Source organism: Notamacropus eugenii, chromosome 3, assembly GCF_028372415.1.
Source record: "Notamacropus eugenii isolate mMacEug1 chromosome 3, mMacEug1.pri_v2, whole genome shotgun sequence".
Taxonomy (NCBI): domain Eukaryota; kingdom Metazoa; phylum Chordata; class Mammalia; order Diprotodontia; family Macropodidae; genus Notamacropus; species Notamacropus eugenii.
In genome coordinates this window covers 301,594,086-301,616,075 of record NC_092874.1, presented here as the reverse complement: position 1 = coordinate 301,616,075, position 21,990 = coordinate 301,594,086, and the positions used below count along the sequence as shown (strand labels likewise).

Sequence of the window (21,990 nt, the reverse complement as noted above, 5' to 3'; positions counted from 1 at the left end):
TATTAATAGCATCCGCTCGATATCAACTAGCTAAAAAACTGAAAGTAGGTAGTTTCGTTAGATTCATTGGTATGACAGATTTCAGCTGAGTTGTGAACAGCTTCAGAAAGAACTTCCTTCAGGAAAGGCCTCAGAAGAAACAAAGGCAGCAGGGTGGCTTTGGGGCTGATGACACGGCCCCCCAGCCCTCGCCCCCCCACCCCACCCCTGTGATGGAGATTTGTGGATTTTCTCTTCTCTGTGGGTGAAAGTGCTCACAAGTTACTATTTGTCAAGTTCAGAGTAACACAACATTAATTTATACTTTAAATGAGATGACTAAGGTCCTTTCCAGCGCTGACTGTGATCTTGGGGTCCAGTGGAATGTGAATGTGGAAGGAGTTTGGAAACTAAAGTGCCACACCCCACACAGACATACCACACACACACAGTCATACCACCCCCACACACACACAGACACACAGACACACACCCACCACCACCGCAGAAATCCATGGGACTCTCAGGCATTTCCTTTGAAGGGAATATAGCCAATAAGAGGGTGGGTCCCCACGCATACATGGGCGCTTGGCACTTTTTCCAGCACTAACTAAAGTCCACAGGTGTTGTCATCCCCGAGGCAAAGTTCAAGACATGGTTTGTTTTTTCTTTCCCATTTTATGATATTGACTGTGCAGCCAGGTCAGAGATCCAGGCATGGTCCATGTTGCCCCTAGACGGAGCTGATAATCTGCCTGGTTGCTTTCCTGCTTTCATTCCTAATGTACCACATTGGCAGCTGAGTGGATTGGTGGGGGAGAGGCTAGAGGCAGGGAGGCCAGTGAAAAAGTTTGCTTTGTAGTTTAGGTGAGGTGATGAGGGCCTGAGGTCAGGTTTTGGTTGTGCTGAAGTGGACATTATTTCCCCTCCCCCCCAGAGCCCCTGGGTTGAGAAATGTCCATTGAGTTTCTAGGCAGGGTTGGGCCTAGTAGCCACTTTCTGTTGTACCCCTTTGCCTAGCAGCTGCCTGGGCCCCCCTCTCTGTTGTACCCCTTTGCCTAGCAGCTGCCTGGGCCCCACTCTCTGTTGTACCCCTTTGCCTAGCAGCTGCCTGGGCCCCACTCTCTGTTGTACCCCTTTGCCTAGCAGCTGCCTGGGCCCCACTCTCTGTTGTATCCCTTTGCCTAGCAGCTGCTTGGGCCCCCCTGTCTGTTGTGCCCCCTTGCCTAGCAGTACCTAGGAACCCCTGTCAAAACTGTTCTGTGAAAAATGTGTGCTATTGGAACCACAAGGCTGTACCGGGAGGTGCTAAGATGCTTAAAAGGCACACACACCTTTGTTCAGGGCTGCCTCTTCGGAGGACAGCCGCTGGCTGATAAAGACGCTCCCAAATTCTCAATTGACTCTTGTTGTGCCTGTCTCAGTCTGTCCATTTCAGTGCCACTAGAGAGAAGGGGATATGAATGAGAAATAAGAACACAGAAAAAGCAAAATTTAGCAACAGATAGGCACATGGGGTGAGGAGTTAAAGATGACCTCAAACCTGGGGGACTGGGAGGATGGTGGTGTCCTCAGCAGTAATGGGGAAATTCTGAAGAGAGGAGGATTTGGGAAGAAAGAGTCCTGTTTTGGCCAGGCTGAGTTTAAGATACCTATGGGCTATCCAGTTAGAGATGTTCATGAGGCAGGGCTAGAGCTCTGGGCTGGATGAGGGCTAGATATTTAGATCTGGGATCTCATAGAAATGAAAATCATCTAGAGGGAGCAAAGGCCCAGCACAGAACCTTGGGGACACTCATGGCTAGTGGCCATGACCTGAAGGAAGATCCAGTAAAAGAAACTGAAGAACAGTGAGAAAGATAGAAAGAGAACAGTGTCATGAGAACTAGTGTCCATCATAGAACAGGTAATCAATTTCCCAATACAGAATATATCAATACCATAATCAAGTATCGAGGAGGAAAGGTGAACAAGAGTCCTGAAAGCCAAGGGTCAGAGAAGGAGGAGGACTGAGAAAAGGCCATTAGACTAGACAACTTGGAGTTTCCCGGTAATGGACAAAGTTTTAGTTGAACATGAGGTGAGAAGCCAGCTTGCAGAGGGCTCTGAAGGGAAGGAGGTGAGAGGTTTTTCCATTTCCTCTGGTTTAATTCACAGTTTGTGAACAGAAGCTTGTGAGACAGATGATAGCAGCAATCCCAGGTTACACTTTGTCAAGGTGGGATTGGTGCTGGGATTAGTGAGAGAGGCTAGAGTGGAATGAGTTCACCAAGGGGTAGAGATAAGGATGGAAAGAGGTGTCAGCCTGTACAGTGGTGATGGCCTGGAAAGGAACTGAAGGGTGGAGGTCACTGTAAGGACCGAGCTTAGGGTTAAGAGTGGAAAGGCACTGGGAGAGATGAACTGATAAAAGATACAGGAATGTCAGGGTTTATGAACCTCAGGGAATTGAAAATGGGAATGGTGAAAGGACCCCAGGGTGATAACAGCCACCAGTATCTGAAGAGGGTGACAAATTAGGATGGCATGGACCTTGAAGGAGGGATGGTGACAGAGGGAGGCTGTGGCAGTGGCAAAGGGAAGAGAGGAGCATTTGAAATCCCACTGCAGACCAGCAAGTAGTGGGGTGGGGGTTGGAGGTTTGGAGGTGGGTAGAAGAAAAGGAAGAAGCAGTACTTGCTGAAAGGGAGGGAGCCAGGTGTCTGTGAGGGTGTGGGGGTCAGCTCAGCATGGCAGTGACCGTTTACTGACTCATTCCTCCCAATTCTGGAGCAGGTTTGAAAGAAACACAGGGCTGTGAGGAAGCCCAGGGTCACCCTAACCCAGAACAGATCCTGAGCCTGTGCCAACCTCTGTGTTGGGAGCCCTAGTCAGGAGAAGTGGGGCCAGCCCACGTGGAAGCTGGGCTAGTATTTTCTGACACAGATGTTGGGAATCTACGTGTTACTTTCCTTTCAGTGATGAACACACCAAGATCTCCTAATAGGTGTTAAGTACCAGGGATAATGACACAGGACAATGTGTAAGGGACTTTCTAATAGGGCTTATCCTGGGTATCAGTTCACTGACCTCATGAGCACAGTTTACTGAGTCACTGCCCAGCTGGTGGACATTGCTTTGGGTTGTGTTCAGGCCTCTGCTGGATAAACATGGCACCCTTGATATTTTGAACAGCTCTTATCTGATAGGGCCCTTCTGGGACTCCAAGGCCTAATCTCACTCTGCCCTTATCTACATTACAACTGAGTCTCCCCATTTTGTTCCTCCAGTTCCATTCAGGTAAACACCAGCCCCCTGGGGAACACAGTCCACACTGATTGTGTTGAGGTTCGGCATCCTGGGGACCCTGAAATACTGACATGCCAGCTCCTGCTCAAATGAATTTGACACAAGCCTTTTTAAAGCCAAAGAAAAACAAAGTTTATTAAAGTTCTCCATATTGGGTTGGCCCTTAAGGAGCCTACACATTTGTAACGCTTTTATTGACAAGCGGGCCAGATAGAATCCCAGCTAGACAGAGTCTGAGCTGGATTGAATCTGAGCGCCTTCATGGAGGCAAGATGGAACTTAAATACAGAAAAGACTGTAGGAAGGATCTGGGGGTGGTCTGGTAGTCTAGGATGATGGGAGGAGGGGTTTAGGGAGGGTCTTGAGGAGAAGTCCAAGGAGGACCTCAATGGGACTGGGGGTGACTGTCAAGAGCTGGAAACAGCAGCAGGCAATGGGGAGGTATCAGACAATGCCAGGCTTGGGTGAGAAGCAGGTGGGGCAATCCAGAGCCAAGGGCAACAGATTTGAGTATGAAAGGCCAAGTGGGAAGATTCAAGGGGAGTTCAGGGAGGTTCCCAGAGTCTGAACTCTATCAGTTGGGTCCTACCCTACCACCTTTGGTGATCAAGGGTTACCCACCTCTCTCAGAAGCTCAGCTTCCTAATCTGAAAAATGAGGGTAATCCCTGTGGTTTAGAAGTCTTGGAAAGTTGTGAAGCTCACTCATAAGTCATAAGGCAGTTCATACCAATGACCATTCTTATCTTTCTCTAAGCACCTGGAAGGCTCCTCGGCTCACCTGGGAACACAGAAGTAGGCTCGGCTCATAACCCTTTAACTAGAGAGGACCAACAGAATGAAAGACCCCTGGACTAAGGGCTAGGAGAGCCAGGAGAAGCAGCCTGGCATTATGGGAGCCATGACCTCACTCCTCTGGGCCTCCTATAGGAGTTTGGGACTAGATGGAACGGGAAGGGGAGGGGGTTGGGGGCAGGTCCAAAGCCAGGAGCTTCACAAATGTTGTTTCACTTGTGGACCAGATGGCCCTGGGTCGTCTTGGGTCCCATGGTCTGAGCCCTGCCACCAACTGGCTTTGAGATAACAGGTGGGTCTGCCTCCTCTAAACCTGGCTTCTTCTGCAAAGGGCATCATTGCAATTCTTCCCAAGGTCTCTTCCAGTATTATAATTGCAAGTCTTTAATCCCTGTATATTATTCTTGGGGGAGAGGAATATGGGGGTGGTAGATTTAGGAGCTAGAGCACCCCCAAGGGCAGGTAACATGAGGAAACTGAGGCTCGCAGATGGTGGAATCCAAGCTCTGGTCCTGTGGATCCACGTCTGGAGATGCTTCTCACAACAGCTACAGATCAATAAAGCATGTACGAAATGGGGGCTGAGGTAAGCCACCAGGCCCACTCGCCAAGAGCAGACGGCCAACGCCAAGCTGTGCTTGGGCCACGCATTTGTCCGGGACCCCGGACCTAGCCGGCACAACTTTTCAGAGCTCGGGGGGCCTCGGTGACCACCTGGACCCATCTTCACTTTAAGGGGGTGACTGACGAGGGGGCTGGCCTGTAGCCCGAGACTCGGGGTTCCTTCTCGGAGGCTCCTCCGCCACGGGCTTGGTCCATCTTAAAGTACTCCTGAGGCTCCTCATTTGTGCCCTGCACGGGGCGGGAGATGGCAGAGGCAGCCCAGTCTCCAGACGTGGAGGAAAGCTCCCGAGGAACGGGTGCTCAAGCCCTCCCTCCCTGGTACCCACACTTAGGACTGGGGGGCTGGGGAATAACGCCGCCCAGCCCTCCGCCGGGTCTCCCTTTCCTAGGCTCTCAGCATTTGGGGTGGGTTCTAGAGTCCAGGCTCTCGTGGCCCCGCCCCGCGGCTCCGGCCCCGCCCCGCGGCTCCGGCCCCGCCCCTTCAGCTGGAGCCGTCGATGTGGCACGCGAGAGGGAGCGGCGGGGGCGGGGCCATAGTGGAGGGGGCGGGGTCATACTCGGGGGCGCGCGCCCAGGCAGCCAGTCAGGCTGCGGGCTCCGGGCGGAGGAGGTGGCACCGGAGGAGGCGGGGCCCCCGCAGCCCCGCCCCGGGCCCACGGGCTCCCTGTAGCGTCTGGGGTTTCTGCCGCCTCGGTCACAGCCGCCGCCGTCGCCTCTTTTGCCGCCTTGCCGCCGCCGCTGCTACCCTGTCCCGCCGAGGCCATGGCGGAGCCGAGCAAGCAGGACATCGCGGCCGTGTTCAGGCGTCTCCGCTCCGTGCCTCCCAATAAGGTAACGGCCGCGCGGGCCAGGCGCGTCGGGGTGGGGGGGAGGGAGAGGAGTGCGCCTGCGCGCGGCCGAGTGAGGGCGGGGGAGCTGGCCTAGGAGCGTGAGTGCGCCTGCGTGGCACCGGGCCAGGCGGTGGGGGGAAGCAAGGCGGAGTCTCCGATGCTTGGGACACGTCGCACTGTGGGGCCGGGGGCCAGGACCTCGGGGCATAGCCACAGGGTGGGGGGAGACCCCTCCTGTCTGCCCTTGTCATTGCCTTAGGGGACCACCTCAAGCTGCCATCTCCTGGGGGGACAGAGGGGAAGGGCCCCGTCACTGCCCTTGGGAGGCTGGCCCTTCCTAGCTGCGGAGGGAGTCTGAGGGGGGGCGCCTTCCCGCAGCTCCGCTCGGCATCCCCCTTAGGAGACCCCCCTTTCTCCAGGTCCCCAGCCGTGATCCCGCCCCGGTGCCCCCAGCCCCCACCTTCCCCCTCACCCAGGCAGGGACTCGGTTTCCTTCTCTCGAACCGGCTGGCCTCAGGTGCCTTCTCTGACCCTGGCGTCCCCCTCCCCAGCCGCCCTCGCCTTGGCACGCGCTCTGTGTTAGGGGTGTGGGTTCCAGAGGAGTAGCTGACTCTCCTTCCTAGGGCGCTTTATGTTTACCAAGCACTTAAAGAGCGTTACTGCCCCCACTTGTGCAGATGGGGAAACCGAGGCACCGAGCAGGGCCCGGATTGAGTCTCCTGCTTCCTGCTCATGTTCTTCATGTCCTGCCGCTTCATCCTCCAGGAGATCGGGGTTTCTTAGGAGGACCAAGACAGATCTTTGCACAGCTGGGGGACGGAAGGAGCTCCTTGATTCATGGCCACCTCTCCCTCACCTGCCCCCAGGCGTGGAGCACACTAGAGGCAATAGGAGCAGATGCTCCGGGAAGGGGCCCCCCATGACCCTTTCCAGTTGCTGGGAGGCCAGAAGCCCCATAGAAGCTTGTCTCCCACAGCTCTGTCTCTTCTGGACAGGCCTCACCCCCACGCCCCCACAAAGCATCTCCAGGAGCCATTTGAGCTGATTTGGAATCAGAGTCTTTGGGGTTCTTGCCCCATCTTGGGTCTTTTGAGCTTTGCTTCTGTAGTTGGTGACTGTGGTTGAGGCACCATTCCTATTAGGGGCCTTGGAAGGGAAAAGGGAAGGAGGCTGCTTTGCTTTCCCTTTTCCTCCCTCCCTCCTGCCTTGTCCCATTGAGGGCTACTGAGTCATGGACTTTTAGCTCTGAAAGGGAGAGGACTTCTCTAGTCACAGGATTCCAGCACTGGAAGGGTCTCAGGGGGCAATGTCTCCCCAAGACAAGAGCCCTCCCCCCACCCCCTCCAGCATCCCCAAGGGATCAGCCAGCTTTTGCTTGAAGATCTCCAGCCAGGGGTGTGATATTTCTGACATGTCTCACTCCACTATGGGGCAGTTCAGACTGGACCTTCTTACTGACCTCTGCCACCTGTTCTCTTCTTTTTCCTCCTTGGGCCAAGTGGAAGAAATTGGCCCCTCATCATGCTGCTGGAGACAGGTACTTCAAGATGGGGTCTTGTCCCCTGAGTTCTCTCTTGCCAAGCTAAAGATCCTCAGATCCAAGACCCCTGCCTTACAGATGAGCAAACAAAGGCCCCGAGGCAGGAAGAGGCTTGCTGGTGGCCCCATAGAGAGTTAACTGAAGGCCAGGATTCAGATTGAGCCCCCCACCCTCTAACCCATCCTGCCCCTGTTGGTCCAGCTGTCCTATTAGGGGCTACAGAGACCTGCCCTCACTTCACCTTTTTTTGCATCTCCAGTTGGAGATCTCTAGAACAAAATATGCTCTTTAAGTTTGTGATAATGCAGCTAGAATGTTGTTAATTTTGTGGGGGTACATCCTTGTATTAAGATGGGTTCATAGTGCTAGAGAAAGGAATCATTTGTTGAAGTGATGCCTGGGCACTGTGGGGAACCAGGGAGAAAGGGAGGGAGGGAGAGAGAGGGAGAGGGAGAGCAAGCAGGAATCTGTTTTCCCATGTAGTAGTTTGGTGGCATTTCCTTGAATACGAGTCACATGATTCTGTTTGTAAAAGTCCAGTTATGACAATAGATAGACAAAGCTGACAATCTGGGTTAGTGTGTTTAAATGAGATTTTTTTGTCTGGCTCAGATATAGATCAGTTTTTGCGTATGTTTGTGTGTGATATGTGTGTCTGTGTGCATGGTGTGTGTGTGGGGGGATGGTGCAGGCCTGAGACAGCTGGACTCCATGTCCTTGGCCTTTCAGGCAGCAGTGAGGCATGTGCCCACTTTGTGTTCATTGCTGGGGAGACAAATGAAAAAAACAGGGTCCCTGCCCTCCAGACCTTTACAGTCCAGTGGGGTGGGAGGGCAGAGTGGAGGGAGGCCCCAGATAAGAGTCACGTGTTTGCAGTATTTCCCTAGCCATGCTTTTGTGGAGTTGTGTAGAGCTGGCAAAGCCTATGGCTGCAAACCCTGGAAGGATGCTTGTGGTTAATTTTATCAACACTGTACTCCTAATAACGTACTGCATTGGGAGAGGCTGAAAGTTAGCAGTTTTTGACTGACAATTCATTTTGGTTAGAAATTAATAAGAAAATTAAGAAAAAAAATATTGTCCTGGAAATATAAGATCATAATTCACTTCAAGACATGTCTGTTAAACACCTACTATGTGCAAGGTACTAAGTTCCAAAGACTTCCTCTTCCAGGAGCCAGGGCTGCACAGTTCCTGGTGATGAGTGGAATCCTGAGGTGGGAGCCATGGGAACCGAGGACAGCTGGAGGCTTTTGGGAGCAGCTGAGGAGGAAAGACCCTTGCTTGGGGGGAATCAGGCAGGTACCTTATTCAGGAGTAGAAGCCACTTGGGGAAAGTACTTGCTTCATAGGAAGCAGACCAGTATAAATAGGAGTGTCCCCATTTTACAGATGAGTAAACTGAGAGTGCCATGAGCCATGTGGAAATCTTGGTGCAGCTGGGTGCTGCTAGGTACAGGTGTTGTCAGGAGCTTCCTCCTCTCAGGGCTGCACAGCCTCTCGGGGCCCTGTCTCACTTAGGCACACCAGGGAACACCTGATCTGGCTTCCTGTATTAGCTGCCTCTCTTTAATTATTGATTTGTATGGTTTTTTTTTGTTGGTCAGAGCCAATTCTGATTCACCCGAAACAAGATGGCAGGTGGATTTACTACTATGGAAAAGTAGTGTATGTGGTTTGTTTTGTCTTCCTTTCTGGAGGGGCCATGGGAAGGGGCTCAGGAACACTGGGGAGGGGGGGTTGCCACGGTTTGCCTGGAAGCTATGGTGTCCACTTTCCTTCCTCTCTGCCTGTGTGCTGAGTGTTTACTCTAGATTGGCTTCGTCAGCAAACAGCCAGTACTTGCTTGACTCCGGTGAATCCTCTCTTTAGTTTCCTGGTCCAGTAGTGAATGTTCAGGGACAGGGGTGGAGGCAGACTTTCTAAGCAGAATGAGATGGCAGGCATCCCCTCTTGGATCTCCAAGCCTCCCATGCACATAATTCAACTTGATCAGGAGCCTCGAGGCCACATGTGGCCTTCTTGGTTCTCAAGTGTGGCCCTGATTCAGTTGAAGTACTGGAGCCCGCAGCTTCCCCATTCCTGGGCTTGATTATTGGAAAACTTCCAGATGACTGAGTTGAGGTGAGTCACTGATGTTGCTAGGGTGCTCGGAGGTTCACTTTCCTTATGGTGCCTCCATTTTCAAAATAGGCAAACTGAGGCTTCCAGGAGGGAAGGGCCATATTTGGCACTGTACAGCGTCCAAGTGTGGTCTGAGGTGCCCTCCTTTTTGTTGTTTAGTCATGTCCAACTCTCTTCCTGAGCCCACCACCCTCAGTCCTGCACAATCTCTCCAAGTTTGTCCAGGTTAAGTCAAGTTCATGCCTCTCAGGTTCCTCTAGGAGTTTGGGGGTCAGCTGAGCCTTCAAGATCCACCTTTGCTCAATAGGCTTTAAGGTTTGCAGGGTGCTTCACATGCTCACCCCTTTGGTCCTTCTGACAACCTTGAGTGAAGGGCGCTACTATTATTAGCCCCATTTTTCAGATGACAAAACTAAGACACAGAGAGAGTGAAGGACTTGTGTCTGAGGCAGGATTCAAACCTTGCTCTTCTGACTCCAAGTGGGGTCCTCTCCACTGAGCCCTCCTCCTTCCCCCAGCTGCCTGGTGGGTTGAATGTTCATTGAGCTGAACCTCTGTATAAGAGAGCAGGTATCCATGCAGTGGGCCTGCTATTGATTTTCTGTGTATCTTGTCCATACTTCCTGGTGTGAATGGTTAGAGCAGGTGCCCAAGGACTCTTCCCCAGCCTCTGTGGGCCCCAGAGCTGGAGGGCCCTGCTGCTCCCACACTCAGCCAGACTGGGGAAACTGAGGCTGGACCTGTCCTCTCGCTTGTCCTCCCCTAGAGCAGACACTGCCCTGCCTCCCACTGACCTTTCTTAGATGAGCTGCTTTTAAAGGGAGAAGCTTGTTTTTCGGTTCCCACCAAGATTGGGAGAAACTTCAGCAATTTCCCAATAGTAAATGCCATCTTGCTCTTTTTCTTTTACTTCTCTTAATTGTCCCAACCTGCTCACCCCACCCCACCCCACCCCGCCCCGCCCCCAAGAGGCTCATTGATGTTAGAGCTGCTTGGGAGGTTCCCCTGGTCAGGAGAAAGCCACTTCTGCCCTCCCCTGGCCTGGGGCTTGTGGGTGAGGGGTGGGGAAATTGGCTGCCTTCCCCTGGGCACCCCAAACAGGACCCAAGCTTAATAGACAGCTTCTGGGCGGGGAGGAGGAGGGGGTTGGGAGGGGATGGGAAGCTAGTGCAGACATTGTCTCCACTTTACAGGCTCAGAGGGTAACATAAACTGGTGTCAGAGCCATGGTACTGGCTTTATCCCATACTTTTCTAGCCCCCCCCCCCCCCCCCCACTGCTTAATAACAGCCCTCTCTCCTTTGTGACCTGTGCATCCACCTTCACGGCTGTGACCTCATTTGCTGGTCTCTGTGCTCTGAGGTGGACGAGTTAGGTGAAGGAGAAGATGGGTCCGGTGACCCGCCTTCCTGGCCACACTGCTAGGAAGTGGTCGAGTGGGCATCAGAGGATGAATAATAACTTTCTGCTTGGACTTGGGTTGTGTTTGGAAAGGGCAGGGATGACGTTGTGGGCTGCTGGGGGAATGAACAGATGCTGATTGCTCCCTAGGCAGGTGCATGACTGGGGGGTTTGGGGTTCAGCCCCCCTGAAATCCCCTCCAGCAACCTGGTATGTTTATACTGACCAGGTGTGAACACTCTATGAGAATGGTGGTGCCAGGGAGAAGGCCCAACTCAAGGCCCCGTGATGTCACCTGTTACTGAATGTCACACGGAAGACATCCCAGTGAGGAATGAGGAATCCCTCTGTATCAGAAGGCTTTGAGGACATTTTTGCTACGTTAGAAAAACTTAGAAAAGGCCAAGTTTCTTTTCCTAAGCAATGTTGGCATCCTGTAAGCCTATCTTGGGGTTTCTTTCATTTGCCACCTCAGGAATGGCACAGTCACTTCCCAACTTTTCCACTGGGCACCCCATCCATACATAATGTTTGAGCACACGTCCCCAACGTTCATGTTTATTTATAAATCATAGACATAGGCCAAGCTGCTGATAATCATGATTGTTCTAAAACTCAGAAAAAAGTAGACCTTAAAACAAAGGAGATGATGGTGATGCAGCTTTTAGGGTAATAGGGAGCTATTGCAGGTTAGTGAGTGAGCATATGGTCAGACGTGGGCATTGGTGGCTGACTGGACTGAAGTGGGGGGAGCCCGAGCAACCAAATGGGCAGAGGGTCTTGGAGGGGAAAGTTTGACAAGCTATGGGGCTGGGTTCCAGGAGTGAGGGAGAGGGAAGGGTCAAAGCTGACCTGGGCTGACTGAAAGGATGGAGGGGGGGAATCAGGAGGGTGGTTTCAGGGGAAGAATAACATAATCAGAGCTATGATGTCAATTCCATTCTTTCCATACCTCCTCATCCTGCCTGACTCATGCTGCCTCCCCCAAAATGAAAGGGGTGGAGGGAGGCAGGGCTTCCACTGTCATTGCCAAGAGCTCAGAGGCCTCACTCCAGGCCCACTAGCCCTGAGGCAGCCAGAAAAGGATGGGGGGCCATTCTAGCCAGGAATGGGGCAGGATTTTCCCAGCAGTACCATTGTGGCTGCTGCTCTGGGTGCCCAGGAAGGGAGGTATGGGCTAGTTGGTTGCCTGAGTCCTGTGGGCTCAGGCTTACAGCCCAGAGAGTTGGGCATCCTCCCTCCTTGACCACTTTCCTGGGGTCCCACTGGGATGCGATCCCAGACCCACCTTGACTTCAGACCCCCAGACCTTCTGCTTTGTCCTGAGCTCTCTCCCGAGTGATGCTAGTTAAACCCTTGGATTATCTGTTTCATTTGAATCAAGTACTGTTTGGACATTGAACAGTGACTCATTAGACCAATCGCAATTAATGGATGGCATTTTTCTTTCAGATGTGCTTTGACTGTGGTGCCAAAAACCCCAGCTGGGCCAGCATAACATATGGCGTGTTTCTCTGCATCGACTGCTCAGGCACACATCGCTCTCTTGGGGTTCACCTGAGCTTCATTCGGTAAGTGACCTTTGCCCCCTTGACTGTTTGCTTCTGGACAGGCCATAGGTGGAGTCGAGAGATTAAAAATGGCCCTAGAGATTCTCATTTGAGTGAGTGAATGAACGAATGATTTATAAGATCCTTTCTCTGTGTGGTCCTGTGCTGAGTGCTGAGGCTACAGAGAGAAGAGGTGGGAGACAGATAGGCATGTATACATACACACATATACGCACACACAATGCTTCAGCTGCCAGTTGAGCCACAGCAGGCACCAGCTGTGCCCCCTAATGTCATTTCCACGACAAATCTTGTCTGTCTTTGATGGACCAAGGACTTTGTGGTGGGACCGTTGGCCGTGCATGGGAGGCTATTGTCAAGTAGACAACTCAGTGACAGTGGGCGAAATGTAAAGGTCAACTCTCGCCCCTTGTGGGAAAGGACCAGCTGGTATGTTTTTACCTCATGATCTCACCGGAGCAGACTCCTGTTAGTGAGCCCACTCAGCCTGACCACGAACTTGCTGTGTGTCTTTGGACACCACGTTTCCCTCTCTGGGCCTTTGCTTTCTTCCCTTTGGACTAAATGACCTCTAGGGTCACCTCCAGGCACAGTGTCATTGAGCTCTGTGGGGATGGGTTCTGTGCCTTGGGAAGGCTCTGCATCAGTGTTTGGAGGATGAAAGTCTGCATGCATACAGTGGATTCTCTTTTTGGACCCTGTGCTGGGATGCTGGATGGACCTCATCCTTCCAGCCTCTCATTTTTAACAAGGTCCTTGAGGACAGTGTGATGGATGGGCTCACCCCAGGGTCTGCATTGTGCTCCAGCATCTTGCATAGCTTTCTGTGGAGTCTGTGGGTCAACATGTGTGGCACCTGTCACATATCGGACAGCCTTGAGAATGAGCATTCACCTCTACCCTGTGTCATGGCATCGCAGCAGGACTTTGGTGAAGGCTTTGTTAAAATCCATTAGAACACATCACAGAGAGCCAGGAGTGCGATGCCTTTTTTTCTCTCTGAGAACCCCAAGGACAGGATCTTATGGAGGCACAACTGCCAAACAGTTTTATAAGGAACTAACCGAGAGGGCCTGAATGTCAGCTTCCTGTTGTGTTCTAAAGCAAACATGAAGATCCTTTTCCAAGGGTTGGGGCTTTGGAACAAACAGTGGACAACATAACTATCATCAGAAAGACAAAAAAGGGCAAGGAGCAAGAATGTGGCCTCATGACCTTTCGACTTACCTGTTGTCTTGGGTCAGCCATCTACACCATGAAGTCATCTGCTTCTGGGAGCATTCTCCCAGGGAATTCTGTATTGGGGAACTGTCTTGCACCATGGTGCACTCCAACTCAGACACATGCATTTGAATCCACATCCTGGTGTCTTTAGTTGGACGTCAGTTGTTAATAGGACCTGGAATGGGCCTCTAGTCCCCTTGTCCCTGCAAACTTTGCAGAGGCATTTGTTCTGGTAGATGTCCTTTCTAGCTTCCAAGCCGCTTGTGGAGGGTTCTGAGGTAATGTTCCTTGAGCCTGCTCGCAGTAAGCCTTGGGAACATGGCCTACTCATGTTGGCCTTCCAGGAAGTCATTCAGGTGGTGAAAGCCAGTGGAAATAGATGGAGTGACCTTTCTGGACATTGGGGCAATAGGAAAAACGTCAAATGAAGCTGCCTGTTAGTATATCAGGGGTCTTGAAAAGTTTCCAACATTTGATTTGGTCTTTCCATGTTTGCTTGCACCTTGCCATGACAGAGAATGCTGGCTATAGACAAGGCAGTGCTTCTTAAATGGTGGGTTGTGATCCCATAGGGGGTCTTGACCCACTATTCAAGAAGGGCTAAAGGGTTGCAAGTGGAAAAAGTTTCAGAAGCCTGGACTAGAGGAAGAGTCTTAAAAAAATCTTTGAGGACGTGACTTTGTAAAAATAACTCTTTCTCTCTTGATGTTATCAGGGATGCCTTATAGAGAAAAAAATATCATGATTTAAAAATTTCTTAACAATTAATTAAAGCCCCTCTACATAGGAGAGCCTCAATCTAGCTTCAGACTTTAGAAACCATTTGGATCATATCCAGCGCTGGGTAATGAAGCCTTTGGAAATGGACCCTTCCGGGAGACAGCACTTTACTTTCCTTCCTTCAGTCACACCCTCTGTTTCCTCTAGGAGCAAATTTAAAATGTCTCATTTAGGGCCATCGTCTTTAACTGTTTGTTTTCTCTGGCTCAAGGGCTGAATTGCCAAGGCTCCTAAAACAACTACATTTATCAAGAGTCCTTTTAGTATATCCTTTTACCTAATGGAAAACGTTTAGTAGCCAATCATACACACAAACATTCTGATCTTACTGATTTTCTCACACTGAAGTTTACTAATCCATGAAAATTAAAGCTTTTACTTCTTTGTTGTTCGATTGTTTTCAGTTGTGTCTGACTCTTAGTGACTCCATTGGGGATTTTCTCAGCAGAGATATTGGAGCGTTTGCCATTTCCTTCCCTAGCTCATTTACAGATGAGGAAACTGGGGCAAACAGGGTGAAGTGACTTGCCCAGGGTCACACAGCTAGTGAGCATCTGAGATTGGATTTGAACTCAGGAACATGAGTCTTCCTGACTCCTGTCTCCAGGTGTGGTACCAGTTCACCTCACTGTCTCGCTGCCCATTATATTTTTGAAGTGGTCACCATTATCAGAAGCTGCAGAGGAAGCAGGAGGAGGAAGACTTTAAAAGCATTGGGTTTCCATTGGAAGATGCTTGCTGACCCTGGCTTCAGGAGAGAGTACTGAAGGGGAAGGAAGTTTGATTTTGAGGACCTGAGGAGTGAGTGGGTGATGAGGCAGCAGGAGGGGCCAACTTTGGAGGGGCTTGTGGCCTCTGGGCTGCTCTCAGCAGGCTAGCATCCATGCCTGTAGTCAACTGTATCAGGATACATCAGTGCTTATGTTAGGAAACATTGTTACTGATATTGTATCTTTATCCCCATTGTATCTTAAGGGTTGTGAAACATAATTGTTCTTGAATTGGACGAGGCTGAAAAAAGCTCACTGAAAATCAGTCACTAAACATGAAATGCCTACTGTTCACCTGGCACTGTGTGAGGCACTGTAACGTAGGAGAGAGGGACTGAAATGCCCGGACCCTTTGGCTCAACCAGCCTACTGCTAGCCATATGCCTCCGGATTTCAGAGAAGAGAGAGAGAGGTCATTTATGAAGGCAGGGGTGAGTGGTCATTCTAATGACACAGCTTTCAGTCCCCGTTGCTGTCAGAGTTCTGTGCAGGCCATCAGTTCCTGTACCAGGTGCTCTCCCAGGTGGAATGGCTGGTTCTGCTGGTTCTGCTATGTGCCCTTTTCCTCAGCCTGTGGAATCTTCTCTGCTCTGGAGTCTTGCTAGGGTGCAGTCTTGGTCAGTTGCCTTGCCCCAATCAATGGCCACTGGCTTGATTCCTAGTTTCTTGTGTGGATGTTGTCTGTGCTGCAGACCTGCTGTTTCCCCCATTAGATTGTGAGCTCTTGGGGAGCAGGGCCTGTGTTTTTGCTTGTCCTTGGATTCATAGGACTTAGCACAGTGCCCAGCACCCAAAAAAGACTTCATAAATGCTAGCACCGCTGTACTAAACATAAGGATACTGAGAAGGTGCATGGTCCCTGCCCTCAAGGAGCATATATTCAAATGAGGAAGGCAACACCTCCCCCCCATGTACTAATGCTTGGTGGAGACTGGAGGGGCACAGGCTGCATGCATGACCCCCAGGGCAGCCTTGGCTCAGCTGCTGTCTGACCAGAGACCTTCCACGTGTCTTTATATCAATAGCTGTTTCTCTAGCGAGATCTTTTTTCACTTGTCCTAGATCAAAGGAGGTATGGCAGGTATATTTTAGGGTTTGTTATGTCGATTAAGGAGAGCATTTTACTGAGCCTCCATCATCCTATCCCCCCTCAACACTATCACAGGCTTTGTCTCCCACACGCCCTGGGAGATCCTCTGCTGAGAGTGGTTGCCTTTTCCCCTTGTGGGCATACTGATGGACAGATGAGCCATGACCCGGGATGGTATCACTCATAAAATCCGAGTTTAGTCCACAGTCAGCATTGTTTTTCATTATATGTCCCTAGAGGTTTCCTTTCAAAGTGGGCTCATTTGGGGATGAGGTCCTATTTGATGGTGTGGCCTACATTTGTTACACAGTGGCTTTGGGCAGGCTCCCACAACATCCAGAAAAACTGTTTTCTGACAGTCAGGGTGTTATTTCCTCCATGAACACCTAGTGCAGAACAGGTGTAGATTAGGGCAGATGTCCTGGGGAAGTCTGCCTTCCCCCACTCCCTGTTGGGGTGGTTGGGCACTGGGGAGAGGGGGAACTTTGGGGAAGTGCTCCTAATTTTGACATAGCTTTCTTTATCAGTAGGAAAAGACAATTGTTATTTTCAGACGCACTTTGGGGGTTGTGGATCAAAATTGTAGCAGTAAATAGAGCCCTCAAACCGGAGTCAGGAAGACCTAACACACACTAACTGTGTGACCCTGTGCAAGTCACTTAACCTCTGTTGCCTCAGTTTCTTCAACTGTAAAATGCTCAAAGCCACTGTGATACCATCCCGGGTCATGGCTCATCTGTCCATCAGCATGCCCCTAGCTTCCAGGGTTGTCATGAAGATCAAATGAGATTATCGCCAAGTGCTCAACACAGTGCCTGGCACATAGAGAGCACTATGTAAGTGTCAGCAATCATGATAATGGTTGTTTTTGTCCAGACAGAATCATTGCTGGCCTTCTCTTGGACCTTCAGAAGGCATGTCCAGCCAGGGAAGGCCAGGATCGAAGGGCGTCTTGATTGTCGGCTTTCTCTAACATTCTCTCTTCTCTTTTTAAGGGCAAAATGGCAGTGGGGAATGGTTGGTTTTCTTGTTTATTTAGGGATAAGCAGTGATGACATCTAGAATAATCCCCTGGTGACCCAGGCATAGTAGGTGCTCAGGCAGCTTTTGGTGAATGATAAATGAGTAGGCTGCTCACATTTCTCATGTGAGCCCTTTTTAATTTAGTGGCTTTCCTGATGGTTTGGAGATTGGGATCTGAGAGATTCCAATGGCCCCTGTCAGAATGGTGCTGGCCGGTTGCCTGGGGCACTTCACCTGGGGTGTTGTTGCCCCCTCTTAGCAGAGGTTGGGGGGTGGCAGTTAGAGGCTCTGCTGGCGTCCCCCTCTGCCTGCCCCTCAGCTCTCCTCTGCAGCTTGGAGGAGGCTCATTGACTTGGTTTACCTTCCCTTTCCCAGGAGGCTGGGGCCATTCACTTCTGGACTGGCCCTGGGTTGTTCATTTCCTCTGCTCCACAATCTAGAGATGTTTAGCACCCACAACCTCATGTTAAACCAAAGCCTCACACTTGCATGGAGTTCTGAAAGTCCTAGAAACCTTCAAGTTACCTTCTGTCTCTTCTGTAAGTGATATGGTGCTGAAAAACTGTTGTTCTCTTCTGTCAGATCTACCGAGCTGGACTCTAACTGGTCTTGGTTTCAGCTGAGATGCATGCAAGTTGGAGGGAATTCCAATGCTGTAAGTTTATCGGGAGAGTGGGGAGATGGGGTGGGGCAGCTGTTTCTATGAACTTCTACCATTAGGTCTAAGAGTGCCTGTGGCCTGAAGACTTCCTGGAAAGGGAAACTGAACATACAATGTCATTTGTGTTTCATTGTCAGAAGTTTATGGAGGAGGCAATTCAAGGGTCTAACCCAAATGGATGAAAGATTTCTGCTTCAAACACATTTGAAGTTTCCAAGTAGGCCCAGCACCCTTGCGGCCCCCTTTAGATGCAGATCTCAAATGGTGAAGATCTGAGAAGATGGAAAGAGGATTAGATTGGGGACTGATGGCATGCTCATCCCTAGCATTTCTATCTACCCATGCACACATACACATATACACACACAGCACTTTGAAGTATCTGAATTGTTGAGACTCCAACTTTAGAAGCTGAACCTCTGCAAAAGGAAACAGTGACCATCTTGGAACTGAGCTGCTTTGGGTTAACGATTTGTTAGCCATTCCCTCTTTGAGGGATAGGGATTAGGATCAAGGTCTCTGAGACTTTCTTTGGTACCCCTTGACTAGATAGGGTCCCAGAGCCCTCCCTGAAAGATGCAGAGTCATCTGGCTGCCCTATTTCCGGGGGAGTCTAAAAACTGGGCAGATTTAGAGATGAGAAGAGCTTTCTTATAGGTTACCAAAGTAATCCCTGTTAATTAGATATTCATTTGTTTTTTATCTTGACTTGAGCACATTTTGCTTGAAGTTTGGCAGAATTTAAGGTGTAGAAAAGTAAGAAACTCAGAATCCAGCTTCAGTACTGAGAAAGATCTAAAGCCACCAAAAGCAGTGTGAGGATGTCTCTGAAGGGCCGCTTTGCTCACCTCACTCAGTTGGACGCCTTGACTTTTGGCCATGCTGAGTGCATGGAAGGGTCCGGGTTGGCCCTTAGTAGCATTAGCTAAGGTAGAGCAAAGGAGAGAGGCTCAGGGTGCATTGTCACTGGTAAGAATAGCAGCTGGAGAAAAATGGGAAGAGAACATAGGCCCTGCTGTAATCCACCCACCTTCCTCAGTGTAGGAACTTCCCTGACTCCAGAGAAGGCAGCCCATGGACCACTTGCCCATCACAGGGAGCAGCCCAGCCTCAGGAGTCACAAGACCTGGGTTCAAGTCCTCCTCTGATGCCTTCTATCTATGTATCCTTGGGCAAGTCCCTGAACCTCCCTGGGCCTCAGTTTCCTCATCTGGACTAGCTGGCCTCCAAGGTCCCTTCCAGCTCTAAACTCTGTGGCTCTATATCATTTGAATGGACTAGCTTCTGGTTCTAAGTCTTGAGAGGCAGCCAGCTACAGGGAAGGCAACATGAGACTCATCATAGGATATCAAGCAAGGGCTAGAAAGGGACTTGGGGATTGTCTGGTCTGCCCCTTCATTTTACAGATGGGAAAACTGAGACCCAGAGAGACCAGGTGGCTCACCCAGCATCCCCTGCATCTTCCCCTCCTAGATCTCACCTGGGTTACCCCAAACTTTAGAGTGGGAAGGGCCCTTGGCCAGCTAGTGCAGTGCATCACTGATTGGACCCTGTCAGGATCTTTTTGGAATTGGACTCTGTGTGTCAGCTCTCCTTCCCACCATCCTCTCATCTGCACATTTGGTGACTGTGCTAGCTATACATTGGCCCAAGTCATTGATAGAAGTAGTCTAGTAGATACAGGGACCAGGCCAGATCAGCGGAGCACTCCACGGGAGACTTGCCAAGTTGACATTGAAACATTAGGGACTTCTCTGAACCAGTTCGGAATCTATCTAATTGTGCTCCCATCTAACCCACAGAGAGAGTATGTGCTGCTTTATCAAATACTTTAATAACATTTAGGTCAACTGTGCAGTACAGGCTACTAATCCTGTGCAGAGAGGTCAGTATGGCATGATTAGCTCTGCTGAAGCCAGGCTGGCTCTTTGGCATCACTGCTTCCATTTCCACCTTTTTAATAATCTGTTGTAGTCAGGATTACTAGCCCATGGTTTCAGGTGCTGTTCTCTTCTCTTTAAAAATGAGAACCTTGACCCTTCTCCATCCCTTAAGTCCTTCCCTTTTGAAGTGATCTTTCAGTGCCCAGTAAACATTCCCATCAGCTTTTACAGTTCATTTGGGCCTGCTGACCCGAAATGGCATCAGCTCCTTGTGGAGGAGGAGTGTTTTCATTCTTCAGACTTGTGGGCCCAGTGTCCAGCATGGTACCTGGCACACAGTAGGTGCTTCTCTAGGTATCAGGCCTGTTAGGGGTTCTCTTACTGTCTCTTCCCTGTTAGTCCTTTTTGTTCTGTCACTACTAGTCCAAAGGTGGCTCTCGGGAGCTGAGAAAACAGAAGGTGAGAGAAACCTCTGTCCCAGCTGTGGTCTTCAGCCTGCCATGCCCCTGGGCTCCCTGCTTCCTTTCCCCAGTCTGATCCTTACAGGACCATGGGAAGTTCTCGGGCTCTTTACTAAGCTCCAGGGTTGGCAGTTTGACCTCAAGTACTGTATGGACCCACATATGCAGAGATGCATTGTCTTAGTCTGTAAACTTGCATAGCAGAGAAGTTGGTTTTAATCTGTTGATAAATTCTAAATGAATTCAAAGTTTGTTTTTTTTTTAAACTAAGGATTCTTTTCAAGTTCCAGTTGGTTAAACAAAACATATTTTACTTAGTGTCTCCCAATAAATGAGTTTTTGTCACCTCCTTTCAGTGTATACTGTAGCTTCTAGTGCTGATTTTATTCTCTTTTTTTTAGTCTTCCTTCTTTCATCAGCATGGCTGTACAACAAATGACACCAATGCCAAGTATAACAGTCGTGCTGCTCAGCTTTATCGGGAGAAGATTAAGTCTCTTGCTTCCCAAGCAGCTCGGAAGCATGGCACTGATGTAAGTATAGAGGAGGATTCTTGCTTCAGATGAGCTTTTCTGTCTGTTGGGCATCCCTGAACCTGCTGCTTTCCATGTGGGCAAAGTCACGTGGCTTTTGGGGTGGCCGTCCAAGGCCAGGCTCACTGAGAAGGGGCTGGGGGCAAAGCTTCATCCCCAAAGCCAGCGGCCTGGTCAGCATACCGCGCCCCGCTTACTGTGGAATCTTTGCCTCATCTCCTGCCTCGCCATGACTGGTGCTGCTGATTTCTTTTGCCGCCTTCCTGCCCAGTTGGTGGCGCCCGTTCAGATCGGGCCTGGGCTGTGTGTCTCAGCTGGCTCTGCACCTCCATCCCCACTGCACAAGAAACCTTGTCCACCTCTACACCTTTACAGCCGATTGGTGTGCATGGAAGTGGAGCTTGTGGCTGACGTGAATTTTCAAGATTCTGAACTCTTCCCAGAAATGGAGGAACACAGAATTAATAAGTAGAATTTAAATTTCTGTTATTCTGACCTTGACAGACACTGACTAGCATGAGCACTTCCATATACAAAGAAGAACAGAAAAGAGGCCTGCCCATGAAGCCGCATCTCCATTATGTGTAGCTTGCTTTTGTAAAAAAATCTGTTACAGGCTCTGTAGTTTCAAAACTGTCTTCCCTCCCTGGGTCTCCTGCATTTCCTTCTCTTCTGTGCATTTAAAAACTGCTCTGATGGCCTTCTTGTCTTTCTTTTCTGCTCCTTTGGGGGCCAGTAAGTACAGCGTGGAACATAATTGAATCTTTGACCAGATCATCCAGACTCTGTCCTGGCCTTGGGCTTGTGAGTGCTGGCTGTCACTAGACTGCGCAGTGATGGGCAAGTTGTTTCTGTTTATAAGAACGTTAGTCATGGCCAGATCCACACAGAATCTTGACTACTCACACAGGGATTTCCAGGGTCACCTTGTCTACAGCAATGGAAAATGCACTGGCCTTGGCATCAGTGGGACCCAGATCCTTTCCTTTTGCCCTGCTGACCTTCGGCAAGTCACTTTCTGTCCAGGCCTCTGTTTCCTTTTCTGTCAAATCAAAGGTTGGCCTTTAGTCTTCCTGGAGAGCCAGAATCAACCTCTCTGCAGTTTCCCCCCACCTTGCTCCTCTCTCTGCCCCCTTGGTCAGCCAAGAAAATCTGGTGAGTTTTTCCTGAGATGGTCCTGGACCTGGACCACGGAAATGGGCATGAGTCAGAGAGGCTGGAAAGTGACTCTAGAGGCAAATGAGGGGAGATGAGGGGAGTGTTTGCTGGGTGATGAAGGGAATCGGGGCATCATTCACAAAGGTCAGAGAGTCAGGGGAGGTGGGTTTGGGGGGAAGTAAGAGGATGGGTTTGAGTTTGCGGCGCTGGAAAGATTAGTGCAGGTGAAACTAAGAGAAGACAGAAGTCAAGCTGG

At 50.4% G+C, this 21,990-nt stretch overlaps 1 protein-coding gene across 4 annotated transcripts in view; it reads left to right on the top strand.

Moving 5' to 3' along the window:
- Nucleotides 1-5,271: 5,271 nt before the first annotated feature.
- The window catches only part of ARFGAP3 (ARF GTPase activating protein 3), a 49,205-nt gene continuing 32,486 nt past the window's right edge, over nucleotides 5,272-21,990 (top strand). Inside the window, exons 1-5 of one of the 4 annotated variants that reach the window (XM_072596335.1) lie at nucleotides 5,332-5,516; nucleotides 8,230-8,353; nucleotides 12,033-12,151; nucleotides 17,621-17,693; nucleotides 20,445-20,576. In XM_072596335.1, the coding sequence (XP_072452436.1) occupies nucleotides 8,282-8,353; nucleotides 12,033-12,151; nucleotides 17,621-17,693; nucleotides 20,445-20,576 (396 nt within the window). In that variant the 5' untranslated portion in view covers nucleotides 5,332-5,516; nucleotides 8,230-8,281. Of the gene's footprint in view, nucleotides 5,517-5,593; nucleotides 5,614-6,806; nucleotides 7,053-8,229; nucleotides 8,354-12,032; nucleotides 12,152-17,620; nucleotides 17,694-20,444; nucleotides 20,577-21,990 lie in introns of those variants that run through there. The other 3 variants (XM_072596336.1, XM_072596337.1, XM_072596334.1) reach the window with 3 other exon arrangements.